The sequence below is a fragment of the Rhinichthys klamathensis genome, unplaced genomic scaffold, assembly GCF_029890125.1.
Source record: "Rhinichthys klamathensis goyatoka isolate OS25496 unplaced genomic scaffold, OSU_Roscu_1.1 h1tg000272l_1, whole genome shotgun sequence".
NCBI lineage: Eukaryota > Metazoa > Chordata > Actinopteri > Cypriniformes > Leuciscidae > Rhinichthys > Rhinichthys klamathensis.
Genome location: NW_026606792.1, coordinates 496,602 through 510,635, shown reverse-complemented (window position 1 = coordinate 510,635; position 14,034 = coordinate 496,602). Strand labels below are relative to the sequence as shown.

At 36.7% G+C, this 14,034-nt stretch overlaps 2 protein-coding genes across 3 annotated transcripts in view; both read left to right on the top strand.

The window, feature by feature from the left end:
• Positions 1–14,034, top strand: part of LOC130102433 (gastrula zinc finger protein XlCGF8.2DB-like) — a 250,377-nt gene that overhangs the window by 222,428 nt on the left and 13,915 nt on the right. The window contains exons 1-2 of one of the 2 annotated variants that reach the window (XM_056268462.1): positions 7,500–7,608; positions 8,223–8,355. The exons of the other annotated variant lie outside the window; for it this stretch is intronic. Coding sequence (XP_056124437.1) covers positions 8,271–8,355 — 85 coding nt within the window. The 5' untranslated portion in view covers positions 7,500–7,608; positions 8,223–8,270. Of the gene's footprint in view, positions 1–7,499; positions 7,609–8,222; positions 8,356–14,034 lie in introns of those variants that run through there. 2 annotated transcript variants of the gene reach the window in all.
• Positions 7,568–14,034, top strand: part of LOC130102432 (gastrula zinc finger protein XlCGF8.2DB-like) — a 221,028-nt gene continuing 214,561 nt past the window's right edge. The window contains exon 1 of the mRNA XM_056268460.1: positions 7,568–7,608. The gene's annotated coding sequence lies outside the window, so the exon portion shown is untranslated. The remainder of the gene's footprint in view (positions 7,609–14,034) is intronic.

The following is a 14,034-nucleotide window of genomic DNA, read 5'->3' as shown; positions in this document are numbered from 1 at the left end:
TTGTCATAATGCTGACTATTATTGTTCTATAATTCATATTTAGAGTTTATATAATCAATATTTTAACATTTACAACCACATTTAGTCAAAATTCATTGTCACATTGACAAATGTGAACCCTGAATGAGACAGTTTAATCTACAATAGAATGTGTGTGTGTGTAGTTCCATGTTTCTGAATAAATCCATATGTGACATAACATCATGAACATGCATGCAAAGTTTTATGGAGATCGGACCATAGGTGGCGCTATAACTGCCTGTATTGGCTGTAAATGGTCTTTTCCATCTATTATGTCAGTGTTTAAATGTATGCTACATAAAACTTAATGTCTTTTGATGCTTTTGTGCTTAACGGCCTTAAAGGCCTTAACTGCTTGAACACCGCTAAATGCTGCTTGCAGCTTTAATTATTATTATTATTATTATTCTTCTGCCGTAAAACGCATTGTGCAGACCAAACCGTAAGTGCTAGAGACTTGAAACTTTGTCAGATGGTAGTACAAAAATCGAGGAGAGCTTATCAAATTATGAGCCCGATTGGCCCATAGGTGGCGCTATAGCAACCAATTGCGCAAAACTGCTCATAACTCCTAGACCGTAAATCGTAGACTCAAGTGTCTTATATCATTGGAAAGCTGGACTCCTGACTTAAAAAACGTATATCTCCGATTTCATTTCCGTCATGATAGATTTTCCGCCATTTTGAATTTTGTCAAAAAACGACTTTTGCGAACTAGTCCCTGATTTTTTGCCCGATCGGAACCAAACCAGTGCACAAATGTTCTGTGGAGTCTGAATATAAATTATAATCGTAAAAAAGTTGAAATTTCGATTTCCGGTCGCTAGGGGGCGCAAAAAGAACGTTGTGGGAGGAGCCTATTTTACTAAAAGGACTATAACTCCAGAAGTAAATTAGGTAGGTTCACCAAACTTGGTACAGTTGTGCATGAGTTCAATCTGAGGTCACAGTAAAAAAATCGCGACGATCGAACACTAGGTGGCGCTATAACATGAAAAAAACATATAAAGGACTGACCGTTAGTCCGATTGACTTGAAAATTGGTATGCAGTGTCTTGGTCCAAGGCCCCATGTATGTCTATGAGGACATTGGCGTATCTCAAAAAACATGGCCGCCATTGACCAATGAAGTTTGAGCCCCTATGAGACGAGGTTAACGGAGGCCAATCGGAACGAAACTCGATGGGCATGTTCGACTCATGGCCTAAGAGGTCTGTAAGAGTTTTGAAAGAAATCGGCCACTAGTTGGCGCTAACGAGTTTTACGGCTCTGTAATCACGTGGTGTTGCACACATCCCCCCAAAATGCATATCATTTTATAGATATCCTCATGGTGAACAACTTTGCCTCTAGAACCATTGCTGTCAATCAAATCGTTCATTAAATATTCACGAATATGTTAAAAACCTACTTTTGCGAACTAGTCCCTGGTTTTTCGCCCGATCAAAACCAGACCAGTCTAGGACAATTCTCTGGACTCTCTAGATCAATAATTATCAAAAAAAAGTTGAACTTTGCCCTTTGGTTCACTGTAACAGGGTCATTTAGAAAAGGGGCGTGTCAAAATACACTCAAAAGCCTATAAATCATAAATGAAAACTCAGAACTTGACAAAAATTGATGAGCATATGTGTCATACCATGGTGAGGAAGCATGCAAAGTTTCATGGAGATCGGACCATAGGTGGCGCTATAACTGTTAAAAAGCTTTAAAACCATATATTTCCTATGGTAAATTGCCTGTATTGGCTGTAAATGGTCTTTTCCATCTATGATCGTAAAATTTTCATATCTTAATGTTTAAAACCAGTGCAGTACAATTATCTGGACTCTCTAGATCAATAATTATCAGAAAAGGTGTAATTTCTTCATTTGAATGGCTGTAATAGTGTAAATTGGATGGCTATAACATTTTGGATGGCTATAACAGCCAATAAGTGGTATTTTACTGCCCCCTGCTGTCATTTCATCATACTACTCCCTAAAATTGTTATATATAATTGAAATGTAGACTTTATTAAATCATTATTTTAACATTTACAATCACATTTTGTCCAAATTCATCTATTGCTCTGTACTCTCTAGAACAATAATTATCAGAAAATGTATAACTTGTAATGTATAACATTTGGATGACTATAATAGGGTCACTTCAATATGTAGCCTTGACCGAAAGCCAATATCTTTTCAATGAATGCTCATAGCTTCTTAAAAAAAGGTCAAGCATGGCTAACAGCCAATAAGTGATATTTTACTGCCCCCTGCTGTCATTTTCATCATACTACTCCCTAATATTGTTATAGTTCATATTTAGACTTTCTAAAATCATTATTTTAACATTTACTATCACATTTTGTAAAAATGCATCTATTGGAGTATTATGGACTGCATTTATTTATTTTATTTATTACTCTTTACAATTGTGTCACAGGAAGGCTGAAAACGAAAGTTTTTATTTATACAACTGTTTATAGTCTGTAATACCACTGTTGTCCAATAGATGGAGCAGCAGTATTATACAAATGCTGAAGGAGTATTGTTCATTCTTAGTTAATGCTAACTAATGTAGTTAACATTAACTAAGAATGAACAATACTCCTTCAGCATTTGTTAATCTTTGTTAATGTTAATTTCAACATTTACAAATACTTTATTTAAATCTTGTTAACATTAGTTAATGCACTGTGAACTAACATGAACTAACAATGAACAGCTGGATTTGTATTAACTAACGTTAACAAAGATGAACAAAAACAGTAACAAATGTATTGCTCATGGTTAGTTAATGTTAATTAATACATTAATGTTTAATAAATTAACCTTATTGTAAAGTGTTACCGACATTTTTAATCTTTTTTTTAATCAGCTTTCAGCATTGGCTAACAAACAAATGCTTAAAGCTATTTTTTTATTAAAAAAATACCAAAGTGGTATTTTACTGCCCCTTGCTGTCATTTCATCATACTACTCCCTAATATTGTTTTATAATTCATATTTAGAATTTCTAAAATCATTATTTCAACATTTACAATCACATTTTGTCCAAATTCATCTATTGGAGTATTATGGACTGCATTTATTTATTTTATTTATTACTATTTACAATTGTGTCACAGGAAGGCTGAAAACGAAAGTATAACGTTGGGCCACGCCCCCCAAGGACAAATTCACTCATAACTCGAAAACAGAAAGTCGCTGCACGCTCAAATTTTGATGGTAAGGTTCTCTCGGGGTTCTTGATCCAAATCTATCGTCGCGGGGCTCGGGAACGCCCCCAATCTTTAGATAATTTTTTCATTATCTCGTTCCCGAGATATAAGTGAAAACCAAATTTCCATTCATTTATTTCAACTGTATATAGTCTGTAATACCACTGTTATCCAATAGATGGAGCAGCAGCATTATACAAATGCTGAAGGAGTATTGTTCATTCTTAGTTAATGTTAACTAATGTAGTTAACTTTAACTAAGAATGAACAATACTCCTTCAGCATTTGTTAATCTTTGTTAATGTTAATTTCAACATTTACAAATACTTTATTAAAATCTTGTTAACATTAGTTAATGCACTGTGAACTAACCTGAACCAAAGAGTATAGAAGAACAAGAGGCGAAACTCCGATGCTTTTCTGGTAACAGCCACTAGGTGGCGCGGCCGCCATTTTGGGGTGAAAATTCCAACTGGAGTTACTGGGCAACAGCACAGATAACAGTTTTTTAGGTAGTTTTTCTTGCATTTTTATGCAACTTTACACATTTACTACTATTATTAGTTACCAACTCCACTAGGCCTGAAATATATTTTATACGTTTTAATCCCCTGGATCGTGCTACAAACATGATGATCTTAACATGATGCATTGGTGTGTCCGTTATCTGTGTTTTTTTGTTTACATAGGCTTGCTTTAACGGTCATTAATATAAAATAGTACTGCAAAAAAACCAGTTTACTGTAAAGCTATTCTATTGCTGTTATATATTTATTGTCCAACATTTACATTTTAGTACAATTACATTTATTTGCTGAATTCATTTATTTCATTGAACTTATTTTTGTATGTAAGGTTATGTGTACCTCCTGGGAAACGGTCTAACGTTATAACTTTATGAACTTACATCACTTTATTCTTCTTACCTGTCAAACTTAATGTAGAGATTAATATAATTAATTAAATCCTTGAACTTCCCTGTCTCAAGTTATGTGGGGGAAAAGCCTAGTAGCAACTTCTTTTTAACGGATATAACGTTAACTGTTGTGAATTAAAATAATCACCTAATTATTTCAACCTAAAAATGACCTCTGCACTGGACTAAATATATGTATAATATATGACTGCCGAGTCGCTTTCACCCCAAAATGGCGGACGCGTAGGGCTGCTGCTGGGCGCTGGTGTTGCAATGGAACGTTCTATTGGCTTTCACTTCTTGTCAATATACGTTCTTTGCCTGAACTAACAATGAACAGCTGGATTTGTATTAACTAACGTTAACACTAGAAGTGCCAGAATTCCATAACTACTAGAACTGCCACAAGCGGTCATTTTGACCGTTAGATTGCAAACTCTATATCTTTAATGATAAATACCCAATTGAGAGATTAATGCATTTGTTGTATTAGGATATCTTTTAAAAACAAAACAACACCAAACTGTACATTTTAAAAAGTTTAATTATACATTTATAAATAATAATATCAGTAGCCCGTAATTATCGCATAGGGCCTATTCACAACAGAGCTATATTTCCATATCCCTTCAACATAACTCAGAACAAGATAATAACAACTAAAAGTATCTTATTTAGATATTCTTTTGACAGTGAGAGAGACAATGTCACGGTTTATGAATTCGCTGTCTCCTTTCTCGTCTTGTTGTGTGTGTGTGTGCGTGGTCGCTGATCAATGCAGCTTATCAGCACGTGCGCTCTGATCAACGCGCCAGCTGCAACTGATCAGCGATTCGACCCTTTTCAGTGTTACTGTTCTCGCCTAGTCTTTGGGTGTTTCTCAAAACCAAGAATGCAAAGAACGGACTTGTGTTCTTGGGGAGAACGCTCTTGCTAGTTGTTCTTGGAAGAATGAACTCACAAGCTAACGAGCACACAGAACGCTGCTGACAGTTTGAGACGATGTGTTCTTGCTGGTATTGCGCAATAATACCCCCGCACAGACACCGTCTGCAGTACCCAAACATAACGAGAATTATTGACGATAACAGCCAGGCTGCAATGGTCTCTTGGCTGTGGGGAAAAACGAGTCTGTGAGCAAACTGGCCGGTTGGCTCGATAGCTGACGTTACACCCGCAGGCGCTTATGGAGATTCTCACTTCCGAAAACGTTTGAGCACATTTTCGATTAGCCATACATTTTCGTAAAAATGCCAATATTTGAAATCTACACAGTTGATTTCTCGCATCAAATGTTCTCAGAAGTGAATTTAGTGATGAAATAGTGTACGTAATTGTAGAAAAACGAAATACTGTATTGACCTGCCTCTCCTTCCTCGAATGCCGAATTGAATGCTGGGATATTTCTGCCGTCAAGTTCACACAAGTTACCAACCGATGCATCCTTGGTAAAATGGGCGTGTCAAGAACACATCCGGGATTTTTAACTGTTCTTGCCAAAATGCAAACTTGTGTATTGGGACAGTACTTGGGCCACAAAAGATGACGTTTCACAAGAACACAAGGACACAAGTACAGACAAGAACACAGGTTGAGAAAGGCCCTTTGTCAGATCGTTGTGGATTTTTCCTGCGTGTTTGTTCCCTGCCTGTATACGTTTTCCGTGTGTCATCCCGTGTTCAGCACTCCTGGTTCAGCACTCACTCCAGCGTCCCTGTGCTGCCAAGGGCTTCATACCGGACATTTGCACACCTTAACTCTCCCAGCATCTGACCAGCTCTCAATAAACATATCTGTCATTTTGCAATTGAATCTTCTGATTTTTTCCTAATACACAAAGGTCAACCGCGAGAAATGTAACAAAAGAATACCGTGAAATTCAGTGCGGTCAATATGACCGTCTATGGCCGAAATAGGTAAATATGTTCATTTGTTTGTTTGCCTTATGTGTAATTTATATTAAAAACATTTTAAATGAAAATACAGACACTTTTAGGAAAAGTCAGGTACCAGCAGGATTTTTTTTTTTTTTCAACAAAGTTATTACAGATATAAAATTCAAAACGGTCAAAATGACCGTCGTGGCCATTCTAGTGTTAACAAAGATGAACAAAAACAGAAACAAATGTATTACTCATGGTTAGTTCATGTTAATTAATACATTAACTAATGTTTATTAAATGAACCTTATTGTAAAGTGTTACCGACATTTTTAATCTTTTTTATCAGCTTTCAGCATTGGCTAACAAACAAACGCTTAAAGCAATTTTTTTATTAGTTTTAATATAGTTTTATATTATTACATCACAAAGAAATATGTGAAATGCATGCTTATACACCATTAAAAGAGATTTTCACAATAACATATCCCATGTGTGTGTGTGTGTGTGTGTGTGTAAGCATATGTCTACATATGAATGCAAAAGCACTTGTGAAAACACTTTATTAATAAGTACAGTGGCCAGCAGAGGGCAGTAGAAGACCACTTATTGGCTCACTTTCATTTTGACACACTTGATTTTCACCAGTAAATCACAGCACTAAAGCAAACCAGTTTTTCCATGTTAACTATTATAACACAATCATTTTTTGTCAGAGTTTATCACTTCATTTTTATTGGCCCTTCACATCAATGCAGCAATGTGGTAAATCATGGTAAATCACGATAGAAACATGGTAAATCATAGTAAAAAATACTATTACATGGTGGATCATGGCAAATCATGCTAGCAATGTGATGAATCATGGTAAATCATGCTACAATCCTGGTAAATCATTCTAGAATGTGGTATATCATGGTAAATCATCCTATAACATGGTAAATGATGGTAAACTGTGGTAAATCATGCTAGATTCATGGTAAATCATACTGGAACATTGTAGATCATGAAAAATCACACTAAATTTGGTATATCATGGTAAATCATGCTAAAACATGGTCTATTCCATCTATGATGTCAATGGTTAAATGCTTGCTACATAAAACTTAATGTCTTTTGATGCTTTTGTGCTTAACGGCCTTAAAGGCCTTAACTGCTTGAACACCGCTAAATGCTGCTAGCAGCTTTAATTTTTTTTTGTTATCTTCTACTTATTCTTGTGGCAGATGTATGCACTTCAATGCTGACTGTGCATACAACCGCCAATATGAACTGTGCTCTGAACTCATTCAGTCTTTTTAACAATTAGTAATTCTTAATCTTTTCCATCACATAATTGGATAACATGTATTAACATATATATTTCACCATGAATTCCCATGACATCTATTATATATATTTCTATGTACTCTGGATATTGGACAGCAGATTGAACAAGACTTTTATTTTGGTCTGGTGATATGACATCATAAATCTGCGCCGTGCTCCTGCAGCTGTTGTGATTAGACTGAAGAAAGGTTTGTGGTTTTACGCATTTAAAGAGTTTAAATCGATACACGTCAATTTGATAGTTGTTACAAGAGGTATGTGACCATGTATTATTGAACATATCTTTGTTATGCTTAATGTAACAATTTTGTGGGGTTTTTGAGTAAAGGGTTTGAAATTGAGTTACAGAAAAGGTGCGTCTCAATTCGCGCAATATATCTTGTATCAGTTTCTCGTAAACATGAATTCGGGTTTTGGAAAAGTGGTGATGGAGAAACGGAGCTTTTCGAAACTCAATTGAATCTAATGCTTTGCCAAATGACTCACTGATTCGAAGCGCTTGAATCACCGCGCGCTAACGAATCCTGCCGCTCAAAACAGAGTAAAAATACAACGAAAACACAAATATGATGATTAACAATGACACATTTCATGAACAAGTCTTACATGTTTTTATGACAACGTAATCTGTTAAATCTACTAATTATTAAATATGAAGTGTCTGTAATTTATTGTATATTGTTGTGCCTGTTTTGAATGATTTTTGTCTGATCAGTTGATTTAAGTCCATGAACTCTCACTCTCACTGACTCCCTCACCAGTGCGCTGAACTACTGAACTACAGCTGATTGAGACACACAGATTTACTGTGGATTTATTTTTCTTTCTGTTAATTATTCTCATCGTCAACCATTTTTCAAACACACAGGAAAACTCCTGGAGAAACATCTGAGATCCACGTGACACTATTATAAAGATGGCGTTTATTAAAGAGGAGAGTGAAGACATAAAGATTGAAAAAGTGTTCAGCGTGAAACATGAAGATACTGAGGAACAAACAGGTTAGTTTCATTCGGCCCTATTTAAAGGGGTGGTAAAACATGATTTCACCTTCTAACTTTAGCTAGTGTGTAAAGTTGCTGTTTGAGCATACCCAGCAAACATGCTCCTTTAGGGCCCGAATGGTTTATTCACAGTCATGTAAAAAATATATACAATACATTACCGTTCAAAACTTTGGGGTCAGTAAGATTTTTTAAATAGCCCTACTTTTGAACAAAGTAATTTTACAAAGTAATTATTCCTGGGATGTTAAAACTGAATTTTCAGTAGCTAGCATCTAGTCGTCAGCATGTAAATCGTGAAAAAAATTCAGGAATGTTTGAACAGAACTGTCAAAAGAGTAGCATTTATTTGAAAAAGATTTTGAGTTAACAAAAAAGTCAAAACAAAAAAAATGTAATCATATAAAACCACATCACAACACATTAAGGTAGATTATGAATCCTCTAATAAAATAAATCAATCCCCTCGGAAACCGGAGTAACTTGCTCCTTCCACCATCCCAGTCTCTTGCATTAGGATCAGCATCAACCCCTTCGGATGCTGCTTCAGCTGTGTCAGCATCTAAAGTGAGAAAAACAACAACAATTGAAATGTTAACATAAAAAAAAATTATAAAAAAAAAGACGGGGGTTGTTCCAAGTGTAATTTATACACTTGTGTTTTCCCAAGGGTTAGGCCATTTCCACCTCAGAGAACAAAGAATCTTCTGCACTTTGACTGGAGGATAATTTGAGTTCCGGAAAAATAGTTACAGGTTTTTTATTAATATTAAAAACAAATGTAGGTGGTGTTGTTGAGAGAGAAACATACAGAGGGCATGATGAATTGAGGGCATGATGAAATGAGAGCATGAGAACGATTTACAAAAATTATCAACACAATATATAATTTTGTCAACTTGTACTCACACTCATGTCATTCCAACCCTGCATTATTTCTTCTGTGGGAGATTCTTCTGATATTTTGAAAAATGACTCAATAAAAAGTCAATGTGATTTTCATTGTATGGACAAAACAGATTAAACAATATTCAAAATTCTTCTTTTGCATTCCACAGAAAAAAGTAAATAATACATTTTTGGAACAACATGAACAACCCCTCAATGTCTTTATCAAGAAATCATTGATGGCTTTAACTTGCAGCATGAATATGTAATTTCTATTAAAGAAAATACAGAGAATGTGTCTGACAGTCAAAAATGTACTTACACAGAAAAAGAGTGACCTGTGCCCGAGTGGCTCTCTGTTGGGTTCATTTAGCTGTTTGACACACAACACAATTAAGGAAAAAAGAGAGAAGACAACTGAATATTAGTAATATTACATAAATCTATACAAATAAAAATTATAATTTTTTTCATCAGTGATTATTGACTAATTAATATGTCAGGAGTTCTCAACTCTGGTCCTCGAAGTGCACTGTCTTGCAGTTTGTGTCCAGACCTGATCAATCTCACTTGCTCCTTTAAAGGGATTTTTGAAAATGACTGTTCATGTAGTGTGTAATATAGCTCTAAGTGAATGAAAACATCCTGCAAAGTTTTATATCTGAAAGTGCACCGTATATAAAGTTATTGTCTTTCAAAAGTGAGAGTCGACTCTGAGTCAATGAAATGAATTGTTTTTCAAACGAGTCATTAGCCGTTTCGTAGTGACGTAGATGCGAAACATTAGCACATTGGCCGCGCCCAGTTATTGCGCGCGCACTCGAAGGGAAACTTAAACCTCAAACGCAGCTGATTCCTGTACTGGACAGCATCATGTCGAGAAGACGGCGCTGTGCATAATGTGAAGGTAAAGCCAGTTATTTTTCACTCCCCAAGGATGAGCATGTGAAGAATCAGTGGTTAAAATTCATCTTTACCAAGATATCACAGCAGTATAATCCTAAACTATTGCTGTGTTCCCTTTATTTTACTGCAGGATTCACAAACCGCTTGATCCATCTAGTCATGTTCAGGACATATTGCAGGGGATCTCAGCTCTGGCCCTTGAGGACCACTGTCCTGCAAACTTTAGCACCAAACCCTGGTCCAAGTCAAACACACCTGAACAAGCCCAACACACCTGAACAAGCCCAACACGCCTGAACAAGCCCAACACACCTGAACAAGTCCAACACACCTGAACAAGCCCAACACACCTGAACAAGCTCAACACACCTGAACAAGTCCAACACGCCTGAACAAGCCCAACACACCTGAACAAGCCCAACACACCTGAACAAGCTCAACACACCTGAACATGTGTTGGGCTTGTTCAGGTGTGTTGAGCTTGTTCAGGTGTGTTGGGCTTGTTTAGGTGTGTTGAGCTTGTTCAGGTGTGTTGAGCTTGTTTAGGTGTGTTGAGCTTGTTCAGGTGTGTTGGGCTTGTTCAGGTGTGTTGGGCTTGTTCAGGTGTGTTGAGCTTGTTCAGGTGTGTTGGGCTTGTTTAGGTGTGTTGAGCTTGTTCAGGTGTGTTGAGCTTGTTTAGGTGTGTTGAGCTTGTTCAGGTGTGTTGAGCTTGTTCAGGTGTGTTGAGCTTTTTCAGGTGTGTTGGGCTTGTTCAGGTGTGTTGGGCTTGTTCAGGTGTGTTTGACTTGGACCAGGTGTGTTGGGCTTGTTCAGGTGTGTTGAGCTTGTTCAGGTGTGTTGGGCTTGTTCACGTGTGTTGGGCTTGTTCAGGTGTGTTGGGCTTGTTCAGGTGTGTTGAGCTTGTTCAGGTGTGTTGAGCTTGTTCAGGTGTGTTGAGCTTGTTCAGGTGTGTTGGGCTTGTTCAGGTTTGTTGGGCTTGTTCAGGTGTGTTGGGCTTGTTCAGGTGTGTTGAGCTTGTTCAGGTGTGTTGAGCTTGTTCAGGTGTGTTGGGCTTGTTCAGGTGTGTTGGGCTTGTTCAGGTGTGTTGAGCTTGTTCAGGTGTGTTGAGCTTGTTCAGGTGTGTTGAGCTTGTTCAGGTGTGTTGGGCTTGTTCAGGTTTGTTGGGCTTGTTCAGGTTTGTTGGGCTTGTTCAGGTGTGTTGAGCTTGTTCAGGTGTGTTGAGCTTGTTCAGGTGTGTTGGGCTTGTTCAGGTTTGTTGGGCTTGTTCAGGTGTGTTGGGCTTGTTCAGGTGTGTTGAGCTTGTTCAGGTGTGTTGGGCTTGTTCAGGTTTGTTGGGCTTGTTCAGGTGTGTTGGGCTTGTTCAGGTGTGTTGAGCTTGTTCAGGTGTGTTGAGCTTGTTCAGGTGTGTTGGGCTTGTTCAGGTTTGTTGGGCTTGTTCAGGTGTGTTGGGCTTGTTCAGGTGTGTTGGGCTTGTTCAGGTGTGTTGAGCTTGTTCAGGTGTGTTGAGCTTGTTCAGGTGTGTTGGGCTTGTTCAGGTGTGTTGGACTTGTTCAGGTGTGTTGGGCTTGTTCAGGTGTGTTGGGCTTGTTCAGGTGTGTTGAGCTTGTTCAGGTGTGTTGGACTTGTTCAGGTGTGTTGGACTTGTTCAGGTGTGTTGGGCTTGTTCAGGTGTGTTGGACTTGTTCAGGTGTGTTGGGCTTGTTCAGGTGTGTTGGGCTTGTTCAGGTGTGTTGGGCTTGTTCAGGTGTGTTTGACTTGGACCAGGGTTTGGTGCTAAAGTCTGGAGGACAGTGGTCCTCAAGGGCCAGAGCTGAGATCCCCTGCAATATGTCCTGAACATGACTAGATGGATCACTTACAGCAATGGTGTCCAGTCCTGGTCATGGAGGAGTTTAGCTGTTTGTAGTTTCTACTGATCCTGAAGACCTCCATCAACTGCTTCAAATCTGCTTAACTGGGGTTGGAGCTCAATTCTGCAATCAGGATTAGATGACAATGAATACTGAAAAGAGAGAGGTCAAACAACATTTTAATGTTATAAACCCAGTTTAAACTTTTATTCATGAATATGTACAATAACATCTAAGAATGTATGCTACATATGACACCACTGACTGTACTGACAAATAAAATACCCAAAATATTAACAGATAACATAAGCAAAATGTTTATGAAAATACAGTTATATATATGGTGTAAAGAAAGTTTTTGTAAATCTCTATGACAAATCTACAATGCAAAAACTGAGAATGTGTCAGACAGTGATTCCAACAGAATACTTACACAGAGCAGTACCAATTATCTGATTACACACAAGGAGAAGGGAGAAAAAGAAACAAATATTTAATGTTATTAAATAAACCAATAATAAACTAAATTATAATAGCACCAAAAGGTACATTACACTTACACTTACTTGAATACATTTAGTTTTAAAGTATGTATTACCTCGGAGATTACCAAAAAGCGGACTGTCTGAGCAGCTAGTAGACAGTTAAAACCGTTTCATTTAAACAGCAGCAGAGTAACGTTAGCTATAATCAGATAACAATAAAATGAGTGTAATTTAATACCAATTAATTAATTAATTACCATTTTGACCCGTTTCACTCATTTTAATAGAAAACTCAAATTACTATGGAAATTTAAAAAGCTTACCTGTTTGGTGCAAAGCTGGGCGGTACCAGTCGAATCCAGAAAGACAGCTCCTTAGCGATGGAAAGTTCCCGCAGTCTCATTGGTTAGAATTAATCTACGCCATCTACTTTATTACTTAGAATTTTTCTTTTGCAGTTTCAGAAATATAATATATATATATATATATATATATATATATATATATATATATATATAATTAATCAGTGATGTATTTATTAGTATAACAAAATATAATTTTATAATAATAAAACATCACAGTCAACCATTTGCATTGTTTTATTGTGACAAATAAGTTAATTTTATTGAATAAATATTAGGGCTGGGTATTGCCACACATTTCACAATTCGATTCGATTTCGATTCACAAGCTTGCAATTCGATTCGATTCCGATTCGATTCAATATTGATAATTTTGGATGTCAGGTACAATACATGGCAAATTTTCTCAAGGAAAACAAATCTCTTAACTAATGCTGTAAACTATGGGAGTCAGTTGTAGCCTACTAGGCTTCATTAGCCTACTATAATATTGAAGGTAAAAATTTACTGATTTGTAGCTATACAAACACTTAAATTACACTTTTATTTATTTTTTATAATAAGAAAGTTATATGAAATATAAACATTTAAATGGTGGCTATCATAAAAACTTGCCAGATTTATTCAAACATGCATTAAATATCGAAGAACATTAACAATTATAATGAATATGTAATATGGTGCATATATTTAGCAAAATGCTCCTCTTTAGAGTTAATTTTTCTAGCTGACTAACGAGTTTATGGTCACATATGGTTTTTCTGAGGTAAATGTGACGTTACATGACATTGTTTACAAGTTGTTTTACTGACGTCTTTCCACGGTTGAAACACTGATTGAGCGATTCCATGTGACATGATACGGATTTCGATAAGTTGTACTCTATCTTTTAACACACTTTCAGACGTTCATTCATGTTTATTTCGCGCTGTAACTGGTATTATTAAGGCAGAAGAGGAGATCATGTGCGCTCCGCTCTCTTGAGCTGAGCTGAGCCAGAGCGATCTCACGCCACAGCGCCAAAACGGTATTTATGTTTTTGAATTTCGCAAGAAAATGGACGTAATTTGAAATTTGAGACTTTATTTAGTATCAGTAGTAACAAAGCACAAAGATTATTGCGAATTATTGGATGGGATGTGCGCTACAATGTTCCATTCATTCATCAAATGAAAACAGGATGAC